Source organism: Balaenoptera borealis (genome assembly GCF_965194805.1).
Source record: "Balaenoptera borealis genome assembly, chromosome: 8".
Classification (NCBI taxonomy): domain Eukaryota; kingdom Metazoa; phylum Chordata; class Mammalia; order Artiodactyla; family Balaenopteridae; genus Balaenoptera; species Balaenoptera borealis.
The window spans coordinates 110,145,103-110,171,111 of NC_138865.1; the positions used below are offsets into that span (position 1 = coordinate 110,145,103).

Consider the following 26,009-nt stretch of genomic DNA (forward strand, 5'->3'; position numbering starts at 1 on the left):
CAGTGAGAATCATTTTTTAAATTATAAATAAATAAATCTCCAGATAGATAGAGCGATGAGTCCTAAAGCAGAACCAGGCACTTAAGAAGCAGAAAGGCAGTGGACTGCCTTGGGGGGTGTGAGGATGGGTAGGGAGGTGTCTGAGAGACAAATGGGTTCGAGGTGCACGGAAGAGACTTTGCAAGTAGAAGGAACATCTTGTACAAGGACACGGGGAACTGGGAGATTGCGTGGCGTTGGGGTGTACAAGCAGTTTTGTCTGGTTGGGGGGAGAACATACATTGGGGCACACTGCAGAAGGCCTTGTACTCCTGGCTTATCCTGTGGGTAGAGGTATTCAGAAGTGTCTTAACTCCTCTTATGATTAGCTCTCGTGATCACTTCACTGGGCTTTGTTCTCCCTCCAACACTCTTCTTAAACCTTTTGCCTGGCTAGTGTTTAAACACCCTTCAGTGCTCAGCTCACCTGCTGCTTCCCCTGGGAAGTCATCTGTGCCCTCACCTCCCTTTCCGGCTTGGTTAAGTGCCCAACTTCTGCGCTTCTGCAGCTCCCAAATCTTCCCTTTCTCAAGGCACACGATAGTGCACAGGGACCATACCTCCTCATCTTTACACCTTCCACGCCTGCCATGTGTAGATGTTTGAGGAATGAACTGCTTTCCTTTTGCTGAGGTCGGTGGCCAGAATTTTTTAATGGGGAGAGGCCTGTTTTCAGCGAAGGTAAACTTAATTTTGTTTTTTAAGGTTAAATTTTAAATTCTATTTCTACCTTAGAAAGGTCACAGGGCATACCAAAAATAAAATGCCATTCTGTATAATCAGAAATCCTAGCCAAGTAAGACTGAAAGCAGAGGAAGGAAGATGCAGCCCCATGTCCTGGGAGAAATTCTGAGAGGTCTGTTTTTTTTTAACTTGGGATTCAAGTCTCTCTCCAGAGACCATTAAGGAGAGCCTGCCTGAGAACGAAACTAACCCAGAGGAAAACACAATCAAGAGATAGACAGATTCCTGACCATATCATTCGAACACCTGGTCTTTTTAGTTCCCTGAGCCAATAAATTTCCTACCAGAAGGTAGCTGGAGTAGGGTTTTTGTCACTTGAACTGAGTCCTGACTAACCTGCTTGCACAGCTGGGGCTAGAACACCAAAGCTCTTTGGGTCTTAAGTTTCCTCCTGTACAGTGAGGGAATTTAGCCTGCACTTGTATCGTTTTTTTCAGTAGAGATGCTACTAGACTTGGACAGCCAGTTAGGGGGCCAGAGATGTGATAAGGAACTGACACCATTCTCTCGCCTCTGTGCTGCTTTTATTCTCTGCTTTTAACACCGGAACTGTTGACACTGCAAAGGTTTAGAAAGACATTTCCACACATGGAATATACTTTAGAGCAGCGGTTGGCAAATTTTTTCCATGAAGGGCCAGATGGTAAATATTTTAGGCTCTGTGAGCCATACAGTCTTTGTTGCACTAAACTCTGTAACTGTAATGGGAAAATAGCCATGGACAATATGTAAATGAATGGACACGGCTATGTTCCAATACAACTTGTGGATACTGAAATTCAAAATTCATCTAATTTTCATGTGTCACAGAATAGTATTCTTGACTTTTTCCTCAACATTTAAAAATGTAAAACCCATTCTTAGCTTTGTGGGCTGTATGAAGAGGGCACAGGCCAGTTTGCTGATGCAGCACTGGACTAGGATTCGACCTAATGTTCTTCCATTAACTACATGATCCTGGCCAAGTCACTTTGTCTCTCTTGGTTTGTGTTTTTTCCATCTGGACAGTGACGGGGCTACTTGGGATGGCCGTTCAAGGTCCTTCAGTTCTCAAGTACCACGATTCTGATTTTTCATCAACAAATATTTATTAGGCATCTATACATACCCGGCATTGTTTTCAATGTTGGGGACATAGCAGTGAATAGAAGCTCCTGTTCCCATAGAACTTACATTCTAATGGAAAAAAAAAGAAAAAGAGAGAAAATGAGTTTGTATACAACGTTGGGTAGTGATAAGGGCTATTTAGAAAATAAAGAAGGGGAAAAGGATTAGGAAGTGACAGGGCTGTGATTTTAGAAAGGGAGGTCAGGTAGCCTCTTGGACATTGACCTTCGAATGGAGACTTGAACAAATGAGGGAGTGTGGGCTCTGTGAACAGCCAATGCCAAGGCCTCGTGGCAGGAGCTCCCTGTACTCAAAGAATAGCAAGGCCAGTGTGGCTGGAGCACAGTGAACAAAAGGGATAAATAGGCTGTAGGGTCAGGCAGGTTGTCAGCGACAGGTCATTTAGGGCCTTTGGATTTAGGTCTTTGGATTTTATTCTAGGTGTGATGGAAAGCCCTTGAGAAGGGAATGGCACACTCAGATTTGGAGAGGATAGCTTTGGCTACTGTGGAGGCAGGGAGATAATTAGGAAGGTACTGCAACAGCCCAGGCAAGAGATGACAATGGCTTGAAGAAAAGTGGTAGCGCTGAAAACGTGGTGAAAGTGCTTGGATTCAAGATTTTTTCTTTGTTTTTTCAAGACGTATTTTGAAAGTAGACTTGGCAGGATTTGTTGGAGGACTGGGTAGGAGGTGCAGAAGAGAAAAAGAGAAATCAAGGATAAATATGATGGAATCAAATCATGTTTTAGGAACATAATGATTACATAAAGGAAATATTTAACATTAACTTGTAAGGTAAGAATTAATCCTATTCTTTTATATAGTAGTATTAAAAAAACACAGATGTATTTGGTGATTTAGAAATTAACTGTACATACCTTAATAGACAAGGGACAGCTCTAGAATACCTGGTTTTAAAAACTTTGGCTGTTGATTTTTGATATGCTTTGAAAAATCTTTCCTCATGTGATTCTTTTCCCTAACACTGAGATGCCAATTACAGAAAATCAACTGGGTAGGGTTATAGTTTGCATTTGATAAAATAGGAGTTGAGATTAAGAAGATATTTCCCTCAGTTCTTCACTCTTGTATAAATCAAAATTGTGACTTAATTTTAGCAAAACAGTAAACCAATAAATAATTTTAAAGTACAGGTAACTTCATAACAGTTGACCAAGTTAACACTTATATTTTACAAGCGTTTCATCAAACCGCTTTCAGCATATTTATGACACACACATTTATTCTTTTGAAACCCCTACTGTGAAAGAGGGCCTAAGCACATTATGATACTTCAGGGGACTTCCATTAACAACTTCTTTTCAAATAGATTTATAGTGAGAACAGCTAGTCTCTTTTCTCATCTCTAACAGAAGTAGGCAGGCAGAAAAGGTGGACAAAACTGCCTCTGAGGTCTGAGAAGGCACTTAGAAACAGCACCCCGCCTGGACACACTGGCCCACGTCCTGAGGGGAAACAAGCCTCCCCGAGAGCCGTGGTCTTCACTGCAGGAGATGGACGAGAGAAGACACAGCCGCAGACACTGTCTTGCATTTATTCACACAGAGGAATAAGAATCGGTACAAATAACAAACATTGCTTTAAATACAAATAAATAGCTCTGGTTTCTAAAGGAAACAATTCTAGATAATTCAAAGTTAAGTATTTTCTAAGTTCCTATTAAAAATAGAAGACTATTTTGCATTAAATAAGTCCTACTCCACCATAACTCTCTGAGGACTTAAGGATAAAACGGTGAATTCTATGCTCTCAGAAGTCACCAGAAAAATGGGAGATAATGCTCCTACCTCCCTGACCTATCCCCCAAATGGAAAGAGAGTTACTTGCATCTTAGACTGAGCTCATAAACGCAGGAAGTATTTAACATTTAAAGATAGCTGAAAAGTTTTACCTTGGGAAAGGTGATAAGAATTTCTCTGAACCAGTTCTGTGAATTCTGAAACCTCACTATGCTGAAGTTTTGGTTCAAGTGTCTTAAATTCATTTATGCTCATAGGAAGACTTAAGTTCCTATAATGAAAGCTTCCTCTTGCTAGGAAAAATGACGGTAAACAGTCTGTACTCACTAAGAGTGGCACGTTGGGTAACAAAATGATTTACCTGGTAAAGAAGCAACGGTGCTGCCCAATGAAACAGTCTGTCAACCTTGCACCAAAATGACCAACCAACACTGCTGACAGAAACACACTCCCAAATCTGTTGATTTCTTTTTCTTTCTCTATTGTTATATTTAAAATGTTCACAGAGGCAAAAAATATCCGGGGAGAAGTAGGTTCTACACATGAAGAATCGTTTTAAAGTCATGCAGTCTTTCAAGTCTTTAAAAACCACATAAAACATGAGGTCATTACAATCTCGGTGCCAGAGCAGTGCCTGCTCCATTGACTTTCTGTGTCCACTGCATGTCCCCACCTCACTCCGCATAAGAGAATTTGATTTCTTCTACTCAGACCTCTACACAATTATTAATAAATAATATGTCTGTTAGAGATCAATATAGCAATGTTTAAGTTTTCAAAGAAATTTTGCTTTTCTATTTAGACTGACCATGATACAATTCCAAATAGAACATCCTCATGCTATTAAAAACAATCTCATGCAATAAATGCAATTTTAAAAGTCCCATATTCATAATGACATTTGGTATTATAGAGGCAGGATTATTTAGATTCTTAAAAAATGATTCCAGTAGAAAAACTGGATTTCCAAACAGAACTTCCATTGTGGTATAAAATGCTAAATTTCATTCTACAGTTTTGTCAATGCAAACAATTTTTTAAGATACACACGTTTTCTGAGTTGGGATTTTGAAACAATAAGCATAATTCTTAAACAATTACCCCAACATTTGCTCAGAGAAACAGCTCTTTTTGCCAAGAACCTTTTCTTTTAGTCCAGTTGGAGGGATTTCCATAGAGAATTCTGGAACAGCAGTTCTGAACATGATTCAAAAATCTCTCACTTCCTTCCCTGTCTTTTACTTCTTCTTTATGTTGTAAAGACACTTGAGTACAGAAAAATGTTTTTTTTTTTTTAAGATGGATATTAATAACTTAAGTTTCCTGATTTAAATAGTAACATTTTTTATGTTTGCCTTTCTCTCTGGCACACTATATAATGTTTCTGGAGTTACAAATCCAAACAAACCAGTCAACTAGAGCATCCCAGTGTTCAAATCACAGTTTTGGATACAATCCTATTTATTCTGGATGATGCTCAATTCCACACATACTTCAGGGGAGAAACATCCATAAGAACATCCAAAGACGTTATGTTACCAAATTCTAACATGTGACTGTGCTCTGTCGGATAGTACCATTCACAGCTACAAGCACAAAGGCAGAGGATTTCAGGTGTGGAGACCAATTTGCTTTTGCTGTTATGGTAATTCATAACCATCATCTTCGAGATTTCCAAGCTGTTCTAGAATAAGGCGTAGTCCTTTTTTTATCTGGTGGCTTGAAGTAGGAATAAACAGGTGCTGCTGGATACTCTGCATCTGGGTTTTCTGCCATCATTTTCAGCTTTGCTTCAATGGCTTTTATCTTTGCAGTGACACTGGAAAAAGGACAGCAGAGGATCAGAGTGGGTACATTCAGAGAATACCTGTGTCTTTCATCTTCTTTGTGCCTCTTAAGCATATCAGAGTAGCAACAAGATATTCAAACACAAACATGCAAGCATTTCCTAGAAAACACATATAAAAACAATTAATGTTCTCATTTCAGGAAAGAGATCAAGTCTGGTCCCTCTATTAAGTTTTTTCTGTAAGACACTGTTAGAAGTACTTTGCATATTGCTACATTTAAACCTCAGACACCAACACTGATCAGCATCTTAGTGTCTGTAGATAGTAGGCACTCAAAAATAATTCGTGTAGGAATTCAAAGCAGAGTCTGGAAGAGATGTGTACACTCATGTTCATGGTAGCATTGTTTTTTTCATGGTAGCATTATTCACAATAGATAAACTGTGGAAGCAACCCAAGTGTCCATTGAAGTATGAATGGATAAGCAAAATGTGGTATATACATATGCTACAATGTGGATGAACCTGGAGGACATTACGCTAAGTTAAACAAGCGTTAAAAAGTTAAATACTGTATGATTCCATTTACATGAGGTACTTAAATGAGTAGTCAAAATCACAGAGACACAAAGTGGAATGGTGGTTGCCAGGTGCTTGGGGGAGGTGGGAATGGGGAGTTAATGTTTAATGGGTGTAGAGCTTCAGTTTTACAAGAGGAAAAGAATTATGGAGACAGATGGTGGTGCTGGTTGTAAATTATGAATGTATTTAATACCGTTGAACTGTACACTTAAAAATGGTTAAGATGGTAAATGTTATATTATGCGTATTTTACCACAATTAGAAAAAATGGAAGAAATGATTCACGTAGGTTATATTCTTCACTTTGCAGATAAAGAAAACAAGGCATAGAAAGGTTAACTTGCCCAGTGTTATACCGCTAGTGAGTGGCAGAGTTGAGATTTGAATACAATTGGACTCCAGAGCCATACTATGAGCTATTATACTGTACCACCTTCTGAATCACTAAATAATAATGGAAAAAAAATCCTGGAACTCCTACAAAGTCCCTGTTTACTGACAAATGTGTGTTTAGGCTATCATTTACAGAGTGCTTACAATGAGCCAGGCAGTGGCCCAGTATTTTACTTATATTGTTTCTAATTCTTGCAACAATATTGCAAGGGTTTTGATCCACATTTTACAGGTAAACAAATGCATAAAGGTAGGGATTCACCCAAGGTTCACACAGCTAAGAAATTCTGGAGCCAGGATTCAAGCCCAGTTTATCATCAAAGCCCTTGCTTTTTCCTCTCCATTAGGTTGGGAGCTGCGTAGCCATGTATTAGAGAGAAGGGGTGAGGAGACATTGCAGAAGTTGTGAGGAATTCCCTTCTGATCAAGGTCACTGCTATCCCTGGACCAGAATGCAAAGCACTTAGGCAGAGTATTTTTTGGCCCACGGCTCCCTTTATTTTCCATTCTGATGCTGTCAATGGTCTACAGCCCGGGACAGAAACTTGGGAGGGAACGTGCACATGGCCTTTTAGAGATCCTCAAAAGGCATGCATCTGCACATACTCATGATTTTACACCGGCAATGTAAAATTAAAAAACTAAGTTGCAATAAAAAAAGAACCCTGAGGTCGCACTGAGATGCATTCCAGCACCTTTTTCCATTAATGGAAAATTAACAGCCAGCCATTCATTCTGTATGAGTCACAGGGAAAACAACCTTCTCTAATTAGGCATAGATGTTAATCGAAAGATGTAAACTGAGGTTCTCTGGATTAAAAAATAAATGGAAAACACCAGGCTAGATTATCTAGTAAAAAGAGCAAACAGTGAAAATAAGAAACTAAAGACGTGTTCATTGTACCATGGAGATCACCAAGCATAAATGCAGTCGTCCCTTCCTAACAGGAGTTAGATTTATGAAAACCTCCATGAAACCAATCTGTGATCAAGGAGGTTTAATCTCATGGGGAAAATAGGATAGCCAAAATAAGTTCCCAGTGAATCTACAGAAGTCATTGGTTAGGGGAAAAAAAAAAAAAAAAAATTGGGAGTATAAAATAAAGCAGCACAAAATTAAGAAATATCAATGATATTAGACAAATTAGTTGACTATAAAATTAATTTTAATTTACCAATTTTATCGCTCCTGAAAACATTTCAGGATCACCTTTCCCTGCAGTTTAATGAGATGCTTGTACATCTGTTTTGTTTGGTGCAAATATACAGGAATGTTTTTTTTTTCCCTGTCTGGCCCTCTGTCCAAATAGGCATCACTTTCCTGACTTCGTGACATTGTTGATTTCTTTTTTTTTTTTTTTCATTTTTATTGGGGTATAATTGATTTACAATATTGTGTTACTTTCAGGTGTACAGCAAAGTGAATCTGTTATACAAATATATATATATCCACTCTTTTTTAGATTCTTTCCCCATATAGACATGTTGATTTCTGACCCTTATGGAACACTGATGCTCTTTCACATATCTTCTTCCCCTCCCCTGGAACACGCTTTAGAACAGTAGTCCTGCATTTACAGCCTGGAGTTTCTTTGAAGCAGTAATTAAAAGACTGAATTTTGAAGTCCAGTAAACCTGTCTTTGAATCTGGACTCTGCTATTTGCTACCTGAGTGATCTTGGCCAAGATATTTTACCTCTCTAAACTTCAGTTTCCTCATTTGTAAAATGAGTACAACTGTACTTTTACCAGAAGTTTTATAATTCAATGACATACGGCATGTAAAGTGTTTAGCACAGAGCCTGCTTCATAGTAAGCTCAACAAATCCTGGCTTTTGTGATTGTTACCATTTCTCCCTCGGCTACGATGCAAGGTAAACCCCTCTACTTCTGCTCACCCATCTACTTAACTTCCGCTTTCTCTACTCAACCCTCAATTCCTTCTGTTTTGAATTAACTCCAAGGAAGGAAATGATAATTTGTACTTACTAGAACCAAAACTGTTATATTTGCTGAAATGGTAGATAAAATTAAAGTGCTACAAACCCGAATTGTGTATAAAGGAACTCATAGGTGGGGAGGAATTTGTGTATAATGACAAACGCTGAAGATAATCAAGGCCTTATTAAAATGCCTGTTTTGATGGCAAGGACTGAATCTGATTTACCTCTGTATTCCCAGTGCCAAGTATAATGGCCGGTACATGGTAAGTACACCCAGCCTCTTTTGAGTGTATGAATTCTGTAAATGGCTGGTACACACTCTTAGGGGTGTGGGAGGAGGTGAAATGTATACATTCTGGAGACTAACTGAACACACTTCTCAGCGTGTCAAAAGTTAGTAGATTCCACTCTATAAATTAAGAGTCCGAAGGTTTACTAGAACCGGAATGAAGGTTAGAATGAAGAGATGGCTCAAGCTCTTGCATACCTGCTTGCGTCTTCCTATAGTACACCTCCTTACCTTAGGTTAGACTGAGCGGGCTCAGTGCTTGAGGATGGCTCAAGACTAATTGGAAGGACCTTATCATTCTTGTTATGATCGTATCTCTGCAAGTAAGAAAAAGGCAAATTACTTCACCTGGGCAGAAACCAGCCCTCTACTGCAGGGCATGTGTTCAGAAATCCTAATCCCATCAGTGTATCGTTAGATTATTTTTCGACAATCTTAGGACTGCTTTATGCTTAGAATTAATGTAGACGTCCAGACAGTTTTGGCCTAAAAGTTATAAACTGAGAAATTTAGAAGAGGCTTCCCATCTAGCCATTAGTCCTCCTTATTTGGTAGGGAAAGAATTTCAGTCTTTAAATTCAGATGGTACAGATACACAGCAGGATTGCCCTCTCACATTCTTATTCTGTCATACATCACCTCTTACAATATTTATTTTGCTTTATTCCAAGCACTTTAAAATTTTGCTAGATTTTTGCAAAGTACCAACCATAGCATTCAACTCTTAACAGATCTAAGTGGAGAAGAAAAGTAGTAACAGCTTTCAGCCACTGATATAGAAAACATTCTCCAGGAAGAGTAGTTTATTTGATGTCAGATAATTACATACTTCTTTTAAAAGGTAAATACAGGGCTTCCCTGGTGGCGCAGTGGTTGAGAATCTGCCTGCTAATGCAGGGGACACGGGTTCGAGCCCTGGTCTGGGAAGATCCCACATGCCGCGGAGCAACTAGGCCCGTGAGCCACAACTACTGAGCCTGCGCGTCTGGAGCCTGTGCTCCATAACAAGAGAGGCCGCGATAGTGAGAGGCCCACGCACCGCGATGAAGAGTGGCCCCCGCTTGCCACAACTAGAGAAAGCCCTCGCACAGAAACAAAGACCCAACACAGCCAAAAATAAGTAAATAAATTAATTAATTTTAAAAAAAGAGTAAAAAAAAAAAAGGTAAATACAATATTAAAGAGCAATCGGGAGCCTCTGGTGGAAAAGACGTGTAAGAGAAGAGAACGGCAGGGCACAGAGATTCTCAAATGAAAGAACGAGGGATGATTTATTTCTCTTGCATGTCTTTTCAATGAGATGCAGAATGAGAAAATGACAGCCAGTCTGGCAAATGAGACTTGATTTTCTTTTGAGTAAAAAAGCATTTGGTAATTCTCTTTGCTGTTTCTATTTTTAAAGGCAATGGGTCCTAGAAATTGAGAAGGCTCTGTGATTATCTGGAATACTCATAAAGATCCAAAGTGTCTGAGCTCTGTTTTTCAGCTTGGACACTGAACTCAAATGTCTTATTTCTGTGACGCTTTACTGGGAAGCTTGTTGGGTACAGTCTCTGATCAAAACTCATGCTCATTGAGCTAAAGACTGAGGCTCCAAATCTAGTTGTCACAAATCTTTTTGCAGGCAGCTCTGTAAAGACCACACTGCAGGAGGAAAAGAATCAACTTTCGGGATTGCTCCAGTGCACATACTTCACCTGTGCTGGCTGTAACAGAAGACTGTTCTTTTTTTTTTTTTTTTTTTAAAGCGGTTGTAGCTTTTCCAGTGCATTTTCCCAAGAGAACAACTAGGAGATGAACACGGCAGTTCACCACTGCTTGGGCCTTGGAGTCAATACAGACACTGCAAAGTCCCACAAATAACTCTTAAAATCTCTGGAGTAAGGAAATGTCAGTGCTTTAAGCACTCTTACAAACTACCCATTTCGCAAGCATTTAGAATAAACAATTCAAACTCTCCACAGAACTGAGAGGCTGGGAAGAGTCTAACAACGCCTAAAGCAACTAATTTTAAAAATAAATACATTTTTTCCTCCAAAGAACAACCCCCACCAAAAAAATGATAGAGGTCTGAGTATACATATCAGTCACATGGAAGAATCAATCAAAAACAGAATCTGTGGGTATGCGGAGAGAAACGACGAAGGAACTTAATCCCTCCTGAGATGTTTCTCAAAAGAAAAATCTGGCAACACACATGGTAAATACAAGTAGGAGACCAGAGTATGGCTGTTCCAGATGTGCAGAGGCTCGGATGCAAATGGGCAAGTGGACAACTGTCTTTCGGAAGCTTCATTTAGGACGAGCTGGTGCTGTCTTTCTAGCCTGTTAGACTTACCTTCACTTGCGCGTGTGCCCATCGCACCACCAGCTTCTTGGACAGAGCCAGCTTGCCATTGAGACACTGGATGGCTTGTTCTGCTTCCTGTTCGGGAAAGGGATTAATGTTAGTCAAAGATTCAAATGCCTCACTAGGTTTGATGGCTGAATTTCTAACTGTTTTGTTAAACAAGTGGCAAAGGGTTTACAAGAAAAAAAAAAAGGCACAATAGTAAAAAGGGTATGAGTTTTTGTAATCTCAGTCATACAAAAATTCAAATCCTGGCTCTGCCACTTACTGGCAGCGTAATATTTAGCAGGTCAGTTAATCTCTCTGGATATTATCTTTTTCACCTGTAAAATACGGACATTGCTTGTTCCTCAGTGGTCATGAGGAGTCAAAGAGCGCATGTAGAGCACGGAGCATATGGTAAGCACTCAACCAACGTCAGCTTACTAGCTGACTATTGTGTTGCCTATTGGGTGATACCTTTCTACATACTTCTGTTAGTTACAGTAGCACCTACTATGTCAAGAAACTGTACTCCCCCAGGGACTCTGAAACTATATCCTGGACTAGGGCTTATACTCCCTGAATCCAAAGTGAGAAACAGTAATGGCTTCAAAGGATATGGGAGTGAAGGAAACCAGGCCGGAAAAAGCAGGAGTGAGTCAAAGAGACTACGAGCAAGGTATCTCTGTGGGCCAATCTCTGCACCTGGTTTTCAGAGCCAAAACTTCCCTGACCCTTTCCCCATCAGATATAGGAGCAACGAAGTTGAAAGGAATTCCTGAGGCTGGGTAATAGGCACTCTAGGACATTCCCAGGAAGCCTGGCTGTACTTTTCCATCCTGCCAAGCCTTCTCTGCTCCATTTGTATCCATGAGGCATTCGGCCAAGCGTAACCCACGTTTACTGGGAGTGAAGAAGCCCTTAAGGAACAGGAAGAGGAACAAGGAGAGTCCGAGGCTCAGTGTAGGACATTCCAGTCTCGTTTTCCCAGTGACTCTCTTATTCCTCTGGATCCTGCCACCATGACATCCAACAAATATCTGAGTACCTACTATGTGTCAAATATTCATCACTGGTATCCTTGCCTCACTATGGCATGCAAAGTTAGAAGGACAGATGAGACATTTTATTCTTAAGTTTCACTTAGTGAATTAGAATTTACATGACACTCTCCATTAATTCTGTAGCATCAACAGTCATAAGATGCCAGCAGGTGATAAATGTTTTAAAAAATAATTTCCCATCTCTGTAACTTGTTTCAAAATTCATGTTTCCAACAATATTATTAAATGCCAAATGTGTTTTCATATAAATTCTCACCTATTCTCTCAACTTCCTAAAAGGTAAGGAGGGTGTGTGTTTTTAATCCCCATTTTTAGATGAAAACTGAGGTCAAAATAAGTTAAAGAGACTTGCCAAAAGTTAATAAATAAAAGAGTCAGAAATAACAGGCTTTGTGACTTCGAGTTTAGTGTTTTTAAACCAGCATCTATCCTCAACATGACCACTGATTTTAGTTGTCTGTAAACATCCTCAACGTGCTCTATCATTAGGAAAGAATAAAGTATTCTAAAATGCTAACTATATAGAGCACATTTTCAGTTCCCTCAAAAAAAACCTTGAACAATTAGAACAATAATGAATCACTTACTGCCTATCACATTTGCAAAAATTAGGGGAAATTAAAAAAAAAAAAAAATCCCCAGCACTGTTAAGGACAAATGACACTCTCAGACAGTCTCAGAACATACTGATACATCATTTCTTGAAGGCAATTTGGCAGTCATATTACGAAGAAAAATTGTGGCCTTTGTTGACACCACTCCATTTCCATGAATATAGTAAATATGTACATAGAGCTAAAGAGATGTTCACTGCACTGCTGACACATGTGGAGATTAGTTAAGTAACTTACCATATGTTCACAGAATAAAATATTATGCAGTCATCAAAGATGACACTGGTTAGTTTTTAAACTGAGGTCTAAATAATAAAATGTATTATAGATATAGATCAGTGAATTTTTACATATATCTACAGCTACACCAGGGAAACCACAATATGATACAGAATGTTATCTTGATGTGTATTAGATGACAGAAAAAATTTTAATTTACTTTCAGTGGTAAATAGGATATATGATTCTGTTTGTGTGTTATAAGCTGCACGTTTTTTAAAAAATTGTGTACATGTGTTTGTGTGCGTGTGTATGTGTATGTGTGTATGAATGTGAAGAAAGAAGAAGGGACTACAAAGATATACAACTAAATATTAAAAACAGTGATTATTTCTGGGTTTTAGGCTGATAAATGAAGTTACTTATCTATATTTTCATCTGTAAGAAACAGGTATCACTTTCACAGTAAGAAAAACATCCAAATACAATTATTATTAATAAAACAGTAACTAGGCAATGTTCTCACACATGACTAATAAAGTTATAGAGTTATAAGCAGCGTCTCCATATTTAATAACATTCAAATTCAATTCCTTTATCAATGCATGTCCTCTCCAAGGACTAAATTTTAATACGGATACATGGATACATCACGGTTGAAGCTGGACGTTCTCTTTCTCCGTATATATTCAAATTTGTCCACATTTATTCTGAGACATTGAGAAGAAGCATACATTTTTAAGAAATAAAAATAAAAGAGAGTTTGTGGGCGGCTCTCCACAGACAGGGAGGGCTTCTGCACCACGGGGCAAAACTACTGAAAGAAAAGGAGGCTTTGTTGGCCAGCCACTAAAGGAACAAACACAAGAGAACAGGGAGGATCACGTCCATGTGCTTAATGTGGGCATCCCGAAGCATCTGGTCAGAAAAGTAGGTCAGCTGCCTGAGACTGCAAGCCTGGGGACGGGAGACTTTGAAAGCTGTTCACTAATTCAGTTTTTACCGAGGATCTCCTTTAGGACTCAGAGCACAGCACACAGAGATGAATCAGACATGGCTCCTGCCCACAAGGAACTGCTATTCTAGTAGTCAAGAGGGATGCACAGATAATTATGAGAGTATAAGTCCTGGGAAAGGGGGAGAAGTTCAATTACCTGCTTAGTTTCAAAGTTAACGAAACAGTACCCTCGAGGCTGTCCCTCCAAAGCACCTGACTTGTGGAAGAGGAAGTCGAACTGCTTCACCGTGCCAAACCTCTGCAGGAGCTTGAGAAGGTGGTATCTATGGAGAAAGAACAGCCCCTGAGACACTCTGGGAATTTGGTCAGCCTGCGAGATAAAAGCAGGAGATAATTTACCCCAGGGATAAAATCTCACATCACTGCCCCCTGCCTTCCTCCAAACTGCCGTGTTAGTTTATTTGGCAAACAGAGTTGTTTGCCTCTATTTGGAATGGGAACTAGAATTGTCATGGCTATGCGTCTGTCCAACACAAAAATACCAAACAAAAAAACCACACCTAGCAAACAGCTGTCTGGCCCACAAGCACCATTTGTTTTTCTTTTGGAGAACAGCTCAAAAATAGTGTCGATTTATTTATTTTCAATTTCCTGGCAATGAAATAGTATTTGTGAATAACTACAACTCCATCAGAAACACACACCCACACTCCAAATGCAAAAGCCAACCCTACCTCAAAAATAAACAAAGTAACACATATACATTCACACAAACAAAAAAACAATCCTGGAAGACTTCCCCATTAGCTTTCACAGTTAATCATTAGCCCCAAATTGCACTTGAGACAAATTCTGCCAAAAGCCAAACCACAGCTAGTGGCACTTCCGTAAGTGCTTGAGAGTTTCCATCCCTGATGTGACCGAATGACAGGACAATGTGGAACCGCAACGTGATGGAGGCTGGTGTCACACAAGGCAGGGGAACCTGGCCGGTCCTATAAATCATCCCACTGCAGGTAACTACCCAACCTCAGTTGCTTCAATACGATTTATGCTCTGGAGTGTGGCTGAATAAAGAATCTAGCTGGCCAAGGAAGGCATTTACTCCTGGCAGGAGGTTTACCCCAAGCTCTTGCTTGCCACTCTGCCCCTCACCCTCTTCTTGGATTCCTTTCTCTAAAACTTACTTGGTTTCTATAGAGCTTTTAAGTTATTCAAACAGATGTGGCCTTAACAGGTTGCTGTGGCCAATCTCAATTCCGACTTCCTGTCATCTGATGTGAGGGTGAGACAAACCAACAGCTCTCCCGTTTCCTTTTCCTTTGGCCTTCCTCCTGGCATCCTCCACGCTATTCAAATGGAGTCAAGGCTTTCTCTAAACAATGCTGTCCCTGTGATACTAAAAAGGTATCAGCCCACATGCTAAAACTGTTATTACTGGGAATTCTACCCCACAGGGAGTCAGTAAAGCTGTCTTCACAGCCACATTTATATTCACATTGTTTTCTAGAAGAAAACTCATCAAGATTTTATTCTTGAGTAAGGATCTCCTTTGGGAGGCAGAAAGATATGAAATGGAGCATAAGCTACACTAAATTTGAGACTAATGCACATCAACAAGCAAGCCCATTATCCTGGATCAGGTCCTGACACAGTGGAGCAAGGAAGACATAACACAGGTCTTATACTGGGGCAGGGTGCAAGGATCCCTAGGCATACAGTGGATATTAATCTGGTCTTTAGATCTGTTTTGAAAGAGAAAACAACCATAACGCTCTAGTTTCCGAACTCTCAATTCCTATCACGATACCTCAACTGCTGGTGAGAATGAATGAGGTGATTCTTCAGGGGAAAGGGAGACACCTAAAGTGCAAATTTCTGGTTTTACTTAGTTTTCTGAATATGCTTACAGCAAGGGTGGGTCTCTCAAGTGCACAGACAGATGGGCTAGAAGAATCTCTCTCAGGGTCTTTAATTCACAGCTGCATCTTCCACTTAGTATACCCATTCAAACCTCAACACTGCACCAGTTGCCATAAATGGTGGGTCAAATCTGTTTTTTAAAAAACAACCTAAGGACTACTGTGGGCCGGTCATCTTTTCATTAACTCCATTCTGCTTAATAGCAGGAAGGTAAGGCGATCGGCATTTCCTAGGAAATGAATTTTAATTTACTCAGGGAAAGAAAAAAAAAAAAAACTCCGACAGATTATTCTTTGAAAAGCTAACAAATGCGTTCTGCCCGAGAAGTGCGACCTTAAGATTCCAGGAACATCTGCTTAGGTCCGTGTCTTTCAACTGCTCCAGGATTTCTTTCCTTGTTTGATAATTTCTTGAAATTATCGGAACACCGAAACAAAAGGAATGAAATGTTTACTATTTAGCTTCCTGGAGATGGGGACTGCAAGCTCTGATAGTGAAAAAAGCCTGAAGAATCTTGCTTTCACATCTGCAAGCACTTTCATCTGCTGCTGAAGTATGGGAGAGCTCACTACTCATCAGAGCCTTGCTTCACTTAATGAAAATGTGGGCCCTGCAGCCTGCGGGAGCCGGAGAATTAGTACACCAGTCCCATACATATTTCTGCAACATAGTCAGTGTTTTCTGTAATGGGTCTTTAAAATGGCCTTCCTGCCTAATGGCACAGAGGGAATTAGTCTATATGAATTAGATTAGGTTAAGACAGACACTTACAAATGTGTCAAGAATTGTAATATTAGGCACTTGGACTATCCAAATGAATACAACTAAGTCTCTGTCTTCAAAGACCTGACATTCTGGTTCGAGGAGAGAGAGATGTAATCAAACAATTTTAAAACAGTGTGAAGCTTGCACACAGAGGTATGTACGTGAGCACACAGATGAAGAGGACCAACTGCGCAGGGAAGGTGGCAGTTAGTGAGTACCCTGTGTAAAGACATAAAGGTGAAGACGACGGATCCATCGGCAGACAGTGGGGGCTCTTAGACAGTAAGAGAAGAGGCTGAAAGGCAGGCAGGGGACAGGCTGTGAAAGATGTTGTGTGCAGGAGGGAATCTTAATGTGATGTTGTAGGTACTGGGAAGCCAACGAAATGACATCTAAGATTCTTTTTAATGCACAATTTGTTTCAGAGAAAATTTTTTTTCATAAACTTACAGAAATTATTATGTGGTGGGTCTTTATGTTCTATGCCTTATATGTTTTTAAATGGTCTTACTTTGTTTCAAATTTAAATAAGCAAAGAGTAAAGGCTGTTTTATGCAAATCAATGCATGAGAAGCAGCACAGGTCATGGAGGAAAAACAAGGAATGGGCTGAGAGGGAAGCGGGGGTGTCTTCAGGGGGAAACACTCTGTTCTTACATGCTCATGCATTTATAATCCCTTGAGTTTAGCTCTGAAAGTCTGCATCAGAAGGACATTTCCCCCCAGGTGGCTCTCCACTGCTTTTAAGTTTACTTAATACACGCCAGTCCTGACCTCCTCCTCTCCACAAACTATGCCTCTTTCCAGCTATTCCGCTGGACGGTGTGGACATGATTCTTTTCCATTTCTCAGGCAAGAGACATCAGGATCATCTTTAGCTCTCCACTCCTCTTCAGTCACCTTCTTCATCTCGCAGACTCCACCCAGTGGCCTCCAAGTTCACTGTCTCTATCTAGGTGATGTTAATGGCAGGTCCGCAGCTAATCTTCATCTTTAGTCTTTGCCCCTCCTGTTCATCCTAAATACTGATGTCTGATTTTCCTACTAAAACATCACTTTCATGATGTTGGTCTCCGGCCAAATACCCACGAGTCTCTTCTACGTGAAATTCAAACTTGTCTGAATAAATTTTATAGATCCTGTCTTAATCTGATAGCATTCTCTCTCTCCAACTACTATTTTCATTATCGTTTAGTACTCAACCTCCCCTTCAGTCAAAAAGGTCTTCCCGATATTCGACTCATCCATAACAATACTTCTTATTCCTACTTATATTCCTTTATTTATGATTCACCCTCCATCTAGAATGTTCTTTCTTTTAGAATTTCTACTGGCTTTGTTCTCTCTCATACTTCTCCTTATGCATAACGCAGTGGCTATTAATTTGGCTCTCTATACAGCACATTTAATATTTAAAAAAGAAAGCAGTACTAACCCTTTCAGAAGAAACCATGGTATGGAAAATAGATGTCTAAAGACATTAATTTGTTCAGCTTCTCTATTGACGGCACTAGTAATGATATTTAAAGTTGTTGTTTTTACTCTTACAGTTAGACTGGGTCCCATAACATTTAAAGGAAGTCCTTACAATGAAAAATTTAGAATAGAATACTTCAGGTTATGACTGTCCAGTTGCATGGATTGTTAGAATATTTGTGCAAAGAGCCCTATATTAGGTGCCAGGAACTTAGTCCTATCATTAACTACTTAAGTGAACTGAGTCAACTCCCTTTACCTTTCTTTACTTATAAAATAGGGAAATGTTGTCTGTTCTACTTGCCTCACAAGATTGTTACAAGCTTAAATAAGAGGAACTGATGAAATATTAGAGCTAGAAGACATTTCCAGAGCATTTAGTTGAACAGTCTCACTTTATAGGTAAGAATTATGAGGTACAATATAGTTGAAAGGAATCCAAATATAGTGGAAAGAACACAGGCTTGGAATCTGCTACCTCCATAAATAAGAGCATGTCATCATGCCCTTAAATGCAGCTCTCTAAGATCTATTTAGTTATACAGGTAGTCCCGGCACGTCACATGGTCCTAAAGCGGTCAGTATTGCAACTACAAACTGAACAGAGTGCCAGGGCGCTAGGCAGTCCGTCAGCGATGCGTATTCTGTTGAGAAGAGGCTGATGGACATCCTACTATAACTTGAGCACAACTCAGATTAGTAACAGGCACACACACACATAAGATGAATAGAATTATTATGAAATAAACTTTGAAAACCTGAGTGGAAAAGGTTTTTTTCTTTAAAAAACTTCTGTCAAGAGTCATTAGAACTTTAGAGATTTGGATTCAAATATTTTCTGAGATTGGACTACAAGCTGGGTACACATGTTCACACAAGTTTCATCATGTAGCCCTTCAATGTTTGGGAATGACTGTATTTTAATAATTAGTCTAGGTCCATCGTTACCTACATCTTGAAAGGAACAGGATCCAGAAGTTTATGTACTTCAAAAACTTGGAAGAAAATCACATATTTCTACAAGATGAGACCTACCTTACTATAATGTTAGGTTTCTTTGCTGTAATTAAGTAAATTCAATGAAGTAACACTATGCATTTCATGCTAACCATAAGCTACAATTGGTAGTTATGTCATTAAGAAGAAATTTAATAAATCAGTTTGTTTATCGAGAAAATATTTTAAGACAAGGAATCCATAGATGAACTACAGCAGAAATGACCTCTGGTGACACAGAGGTGGGAAGTCACAGGTGGAGCCAGCAAGGCCCTGATCTGTAGTCTAGTACTGGATGTCCACCTTTGTCCTGGTATGAGAAGAGCAGAGATACCAGTGGGAGAGTTTTTGATTCCATGTTCCTGTTAATGCTCTAACTAAAGAAAACATTCACATACTCCCACTTATGACATAAACTGAGGTGGCAGATGCCCATGTGAGCCTTCCTGTCAAGCAGCAGGATACAATTATAACACGAGTATCATTACAGGGCACCGCAGCTACAACAATGAGCATTGTTTCCACGCTCCAGATTTCCATTCAGACAAGAAGCGGTGGGAATGGAAGCCACTCTTGGGAGCATCCTCTCACAGCCCGGGTTTTAGATGATGGAAACAGCTTCTCTGTTTAATTCCCTCATTAACTGAGAGCTTGGGCAGGTTCACACATTCATCCTCAAAGCCGAAAGTCATAAAGAGAGCCAAAATAAATGCACAGTCTATATTTAAGGGCCCTCGTGACCAAGGTAACATAATTAGGGGGCAACACACCTTAAATACCATCATAATTTCTAGAGGGACCCAACAGTGTCTGCACTTAGCCAATTTGAGCTTGAGCAGGTTTAAGGAACTGAACATTCTGTCATGATCCTGATATGTTAGTTTACATCTCTTTCCTCTCTCATAATCCCAACCCTGTTATACACCTCCTCTCACCCCAGACTCCAACAAGCAGATTCCCTTCTTTCCTCTCTCCTTGCTTTTAACACTATTCCACAGGGAATAACTTCTAGGACCGAGGCTGTAACCCATGCTTGCTTTAAGCATTGACCCCAAATGGCTCAATCCACTCACGGTTGGCTATCCTGCCACCAACCACCACCTGCCCCTACCGAACGACTGGGGGAAGGAAAAACCTCTCAATTCTCTCTGCTAAGGAATTTCATTCCACTATAATATCCACAAAGGAAAGAGTGGGGAGTCAAGACAATTCAATTAGCTTTGTCACCATGGACAAGGCACTTCCATCTCTTGGGCTTCAGTTTCCTCTGCTGTAGGACAAAACAGCTGGAATATATCAGAGTCTTTCAAGGGTGCTCCATGAGTCCTATAAGTGATTGCCAAAGAAAGGGTGACTGCTGCCCAAAGGCACTGGGTACACCTTGTCCTCCCTTTAATCAGAGCAACTCTGAGCTTTTATTTTATATCTAGGTTCTGTACTTTAATAAGACAAGGCTCCTCAGATTTAGAAACTTTGAAAACTGCCTAGCATGGCACTTGGCACACAGTAGGCACTCAAATCATTTAACAAGTGAATGAAAACCAAAGTGACTGGTGTATCTCTAAGATTCCTTCTGACTTTCCTTGGTTCCATGGCTGCTTAACATGAATTAGAGTCAAGTGGTACCTCTCTGCCTTTTGTGAAAATACTGATACTTCTTCTGCTTGTTCCTTCATTTTGGGGAACGAAAGTATGCCCATGGCTGGTTTTAGGAAATAATTTCCTAGTCACTGGGTACAAGGATTCGAAATAGTTGAAAATTAGGAGAACATCTTAGGCAAGCAGGAAAAACAAGTAATACATGGTTTAAAGGGTATCCAAGTCTGTGTCTGTGCAGTAGAAGAGTCCAAATGTAAGAAAAATGACAAGATGACAGGCTAAAACAACATATTCCCTTCAAAGATAATTAAAACATAAATAAAAGGGCCAAAATATAGCCTATATCCCTTGAAAATGCTTCTGAACGTCCTCAGCACAAGCACCCCAATTTTGTAGGTAATGAATTAAAATATCTTAGACTCACTCTGTGATTTTGGGGTCCAGGTTGCCAATCCATAACCGGTGCCCTTCCTGTAGGGAACCCTCCGAAAGGATGGACGCATTCTCCAGGGGAAGAGTTTTGGTTTCTGCTTCCATCAATCTCTACGAAATACTAAAGGAAATGTGAACATTCAGACAGGAAAGGAGCAACATGTTGTGAACATGAGACTTCAAATTCAATTCAACAAACATTTATTCAAGGAGGGCATGCCCTGGGCAGTCCTTCAGAGGCTTCAGTTATTCCACAAACAGGGCCCCAGCACCAGTTCCCTTGGGACAGCTCCTCCGGCAGCCAGAGAGCAAAAGCTTCCATTTAAGGTGAAAGGGGCGTGGTTCTGTGTGTAGAAACTAGTTTTTCTCTTCTGAAGCCAGAGGCGGACTGGGCAGGAGGCCAAAGTCTCTACTACTACATGATACTCCAGTTCAACAACCGTCACCCAAAATAAGCCTTGGAAACCACCAGAAAGTGAGTCTTAATGACACTTAAGGGTATGGGTGGGGAAGAACAATAGTAAGTAATCAATTAGCTATTATCATGTCTAATATTTTGGGAGACACTGGGAAGAAGAGACTAACTTGCTCTGTAGTTATTCCAGTTCCATTATTTACTAGTTCTGTAACGGTGGGCAAGTTACGTAACCACTCTGTGTCTCAGTTTCCTCATTTGTAAAATGGGGATAATAAACAGCTATGCAGATTCACTGAGTTAACACACCAAAAACATTAAGAACAATAAACGCATGGCACCTAAGAAGCATTCAATTAACTTTAGCTTAAACTATTACCGACTTAGTTCCTGAAATGTCTCATCTCACAGCCACAAAAGGAGGATGAGGGTTACGATGGAGACAGTAATGTAACGAGCAAAAACCTTGCGGTCAGAAGGCCTGGTTTCAGATTTTGGCATTTCCATTGGCAGTCACTTCACTCTTAGCTTCAGTCTCCTCACCTCTACATAATAAACTTTGCCCTACTTATAACTCAGAGTTGCTGAGAAGACCAAAAGTGACACAACAGATGTAAAATAAAGCTTTAATGTATAATGTGGTAGAGGAAGAAAACTAAAAGGGCTGGGAAGATGGCAGGCTGTGACAGACTTTAGAACTCCCTGCTAGAGAAAACATGTCCTGTAAAACCAGAAGTGCCTCCGAGATCAGTGTTGCAGGAACTGTGTCTTAGTAACAACAGCTGACATACTGAACACTGCCATTACCTCTTATTCAACTCAGCGCAGCTTACACAGGCTAGCACATAGCAGCCCCTAAGGTAATTGTTTGTTAAATGTGTTTATCTACCTCCACACATAAGGGTATTTTTCTTCCTCTCTCATTCACATGTTCAATCTGTTCCATAACGTGAGACAAGCAACTAATAACTGCTAAACCCTGGGCTATGTGCTGAAAATAGAGAGATGAACAAGCCATAGCTCTTGCTCCTACTTCCTGGGACAAAGGTAAAACAGGCATAAATAGAATCCCAGGTGTGAAAACTGGAGAGGAGAAATATTTTGTCCTTTCCTTTCCTTCTACTTACAGATCATTCATTCAAAAAATGTTTATAGAGCCTCTATTTTCCAGGCAGTGTCTAGGTACTGGGGACTGAGCAGTGAACAAGCAAGGTCTCTGCCCTCTGGATGCTTATATTTGGAAGAGGGGCAGGACAAGACAAAAGCAAAATAAATAATCAAGATGTAATTTGTGATAAGTGCTGCAAACACAGTTAAGCAAGGGGATTTGACAAAGTCTAGGGATGGACTACTTTAGAATTAGTGGAATGGGAAGACCTCTATAGGAGATGACATTTGAGATGAGACTTGAATGATAGAACCTTCTGATACTAATACCAACAGGAAATAGTATCACACGAGGGAACCATTTTTAGTGGGAAGAGTGCAGGATATGGGGCCAAAAGATAGGCACTCAAATCCTGGCTTTTGCACCCAGTTATTTTGTGACTTTAGAAAGTCATGATTGACCCTTAAGTGTCCCGTCCTCAGAAAAGCTTTCCCTAATAGAGCAGAGCATCTGGTTAGTCTCTATGACAGCTACCTTTTTCTTTCCACATAATACTAGCTCAATGTGTCACATACTATTTTATCTTCTGTTTCCCTCACTAGAATGTAAGTTACTGGAGGGCAGGGCCTTACCTATTTTGATGATTCTATTCCCGGCACTTAGTACACTGCCTGGCTCCTGGCTGGTACTCAGTATTTACTGAATGAATGAATGAAACAAGCCACTTCCCCACTCGGAGCCTCAGTTTCTTCCTCCTTCCTACAAAAGGCGTAATTATCCCTATCTCAAGGGTTGTTATGAGGCTTAAATATGACAATACACGTGACAGCTCGGCACAGCACTTTTTGAGGAACGGTAAAGTGTGGTAAGTGATCAAGATGCCATACGACAATCAAAATCCTTTGGGTTCGCAATGGCGACAACCTCTTATATTCACAGAATTCACAAAACGCTCCCGCCCACCCCCCCTCCCCCGCTGAGCTACAACGACCCTGGAAGCCACGAACAGTCATTTGGGGAAACTGAAGAGCAGAGAAGCAGGCGCTTGTTCCTAAAAGCTAATGGTAACGGTGGGGTCAAGCCTGGAATCCCGGCTTCCCGATCCCTGGCCGCGAATTCCCAGATGCGATGGGTCATTACTCGGATTGTTATTTCCGGGCCAGCAGCGGGACAATCCGGGGCGGGGCCTGAGAAGCCGTCTCTCTAGGGCAGCCTCCTCTGGGAGCCCCTGGCGGGGCCGGGGCTAAGGTGCAGGGGCTCGTCGCGGCCGGACTCACCTCGTCACCTCGGCGTAGTCCCCTCGGCTCATGCCCCCAAAGCAAGCCCCGACTCCGCGGTCAGATGGCCCTCTAGACGCGTCCACCTCTGCGCCGCCAGCTGCCAGGCCGCCCGTGACGCACTATGCCTGCGCCGCCGGCCCGCCCCGTGACGTCACGACGCCCGCGCCGCTGCCGTCGCCGCCGTCGTGCGAGTCTTCCTAGTAGACTGGGCGCTACCTGGTGAGTGGCCTCGGCACGGCCTCGAGGCGCGCGCGGGGCCCGGGTGCCAGAGATCTCTACTCAAGGACCTCTGGGGGACTGAACACCCGGACGCGTTCCATTCGAATCCGGCTTGACCTTTACGGCTGGGGGCGGGACCTGCTGATCAGAGCGAGTCTGGGGGCGGGGCTCATCTCATCAGCTAGGAACTTCCAGGATGGGAGGCGGGGCTTACTAAATAGTGGCAGCTACTTAGTAGCTTGCTACCTGGCTGGAGCATTTAATTTTCATAACAATCTTTTGGGGGTAGGTTTTTCTTTTTTTATAGAATTAAGTCCAGACCCTTTATTTATTTTTTTTTTTGGCCGCGTGGCATGTGGGATCTTTTCCCCAACCAAGTATCGAACCCGCGCCCCTTACTCCCAGGGGAGTAGGTATTTTTAATCCCCCATGCTGGAGAAAGGGAAGCTCAGAGAAATAACTTCATCAGGGTCACGTGGCTAGTGAGTGATGGCGCCCAAATTCCAAAGCCTCAACTTTTAACCATTACTCTGTGCGGCCCAGTGGCAAAACAGTTGTCATTAGAATAGCCCTTCTGTATCTACAAAGTGCTTCTGCATCTCTTATTCGATCGTCCTGATAACCCTGATAAATATTATTGTCATCTACAGATGAAATTGAGGCCCAGAGATTTTGACCTATCGAAGGTCACATACCTAGGAAGTGCTGGAACCAGCACTCTTTCCCAGGTCTTCTCTAAGTTTGATGCCTTTTTCCTGTCACCCCACTCTCTTGCATTCTCAGAATCTTGGAGAGCTTTATAGTTAGAAAGAATGAAAACCTAGTCTGACCCTTCGTTTTATAGTTGAGGAAAGAAAACCTAGGTAGAAGAAATGACTTGATACAAGTCTCAGGTCATCAGCAGAGCTTCCACAAGTGCTTTTTGAATACAGGGTAGTTATGAGTCTAAAAAGGATGGCTGGCAGGGAGTGATGAGATAGGAATATTGGAATGCAGCCCTCCTAGCTCTTAGGCAAAAGCTCTTTCTCCACTTGTTAAAGTGTCTCATCCTTCCTTTGGCTGTGCCAGGGACATGATCCTGCATAGAGTCAGATACTATAAATGCCTTCATATGGCACTGAATTTAGAGAACATGCCCTATTATCTCTAAGTGAAAAATCTGGCAAACCAAGAGATAATGGAAGCAGTGGGAAGTAGAGCCTAGGACCTACTGTCTGAGGCTTAGATTTCAGTTTTGGTGCCAGCATCGTGACCTGGAGGAAGGACTTAATCTTTATAGACTTTGGCTCATGGATTCTTCACATTTATTCAGTGTCTCCTGTGTTCAGGACTGTGGTAGGGACTGGGGATGCAGCCGTGAACAAGACAACCATAGATTAGTCCTTGTACTGCCTATAGTCTTACGGAGGGAATTAGACAATGATCAAATAACTACACAAATATTAACTGATATTGTTAAAGTAAGTGCTATGAAAAAGTACAGGGTGCTATGAAAGTGGGCTATAGGACGTTTGACCTGTTGGGCTAGAGGAGATAGCCAAGGAAGGCATCCTGTGAGGAAGTGATGCTTAAGCTGAAATCTGAAAGGCAAGTGTGCGGTAGTTCATTAAAGAGGTGAGGGAAGATCATTCCAAGCAGATTCAACAGTATTTCTGAAGACCCTGGAGCAGGAAGAGTATTCAAGGAAATGAAATATCAATTTGCTTATTTGTAAAATGTGGGTGATTATCACAACCCTGGTTACTGTGAGAACCAGGTAACACGTGAAAGTATTTTATATAAAACAAGGGCCTGCGTGTGTGCACACCCACATTTATAAAAGTCTACGTATCATAAACTAATATACAGCTGGATTGGTAGAGGTTGCTGGGACAGTGGATAAACCAGGACTTTGTGTTCCTCATCTATTTCTTTACAAAATTAAAGTGCACCTTCTATGAAAAAACAGGAAAATTCAAGTTT

General features: G+C 41.0%; 2 protein-coding genes across 8 annotated transcripts in view; one reads left to right on the forward strand and one right to left on the reverse strand.

Moving 5' to 3' along the window:
• Positions 1–1,852: 1,852 nt before the first annotated feature.
• Positions 1,853–23,961, reverse strand: RBM18 (RNA binding motif protein 18). 4 transcript variants are annotated; one of them, XR_014247506.1, is made up of 7 exons: positions 23,826–23,961; positions 21,018–21,146; positions 14,032–14,158; positions 10,987–11,073; positions 8,880–8,965; positions 4,014–5,471; positions 1,853–2,571 (listed from the first exon to the last, which is right to left on the reverse strand). XR_014247506.1 is itself a non-coding variant. In XM_082402299.1 (6 exons), the coding sequence occupies exons 2-6, from the start codon at positions 21,128–21,130 to the stop codon at positions 5,312–5,314; spliced, it is 573 nt and encodes a 190-aa protein (XP_082258425.1). In that variant the 5' UTR covers positions 21,131–21,146; positions 23,826–23,961; the 3' UTR covers positions 3,428–5,311. The 4 variants fall into 4 exon arrangements, 3 of the variants coding, with proteins under 3 accessions (XP_082258425.1, XP_082258426.1, XP_082258427.1); XM_082402299.1 differs by lacking the exon at positions 1,853–2,571 and having other exon boundaries at positions 3,428–5,471; XM_082402300.1 differs by lacking the exon at positions 1,853–2,571 and having other exon boundaries at positions 3,428–5,471; positions 14,032–14,205.
• MRRF (mitochondrial ribosome recycling factor) overlaps positions 23,915–26,009 on the forward strand; it is a 55,654-nt gene continuing 53,559 nt past the window's right edge. For 3 of the 4 annotated variants that reach the window (XR_014247504.1, XR_014247505.1, XM_082402294.1), the window contains exon 1: positions 23,915–24,047. Coding sequence is in view for 1 of the 4 variants with exons in the window: in XM_082402294.1 (XP_082258420.1) it covers positions 23,950–24,047 (98 nt within the window). In the remaining 3 variants the exon portion in view is untranslated. The remainder of the gene's footprint in view (positions 24,048–26,009) is intronic. The other variant, XM_082402295.1, reaches the window with a different exon arrangement.

Excerpts from the sequence above, each read along its gene's own strand:
- RBM18 (XM_082402299.1), bottom strand. The coding sequence starts at position 21,130 with ATGGAAGCAGAAACCAAAACTCTTCCCCTGGAGAATGCGTCCATCCTT. Across the intron at positions 8,966-10,986 it reads GGGCACACGCGCAAGTGAAG|AGATACGATCATAACAAGAA; the intron begins GTAAGTCTAACA and ends TCTTACTTGCAG. Across the intron at positions 5,472-8,879 it reads CCCGCTCAGTCTAACCTAAG|TGTCACTGCAAAGATAAAAG; the intron begins GTAAGGAGGTGT and ends TCCTTTTTCCAG.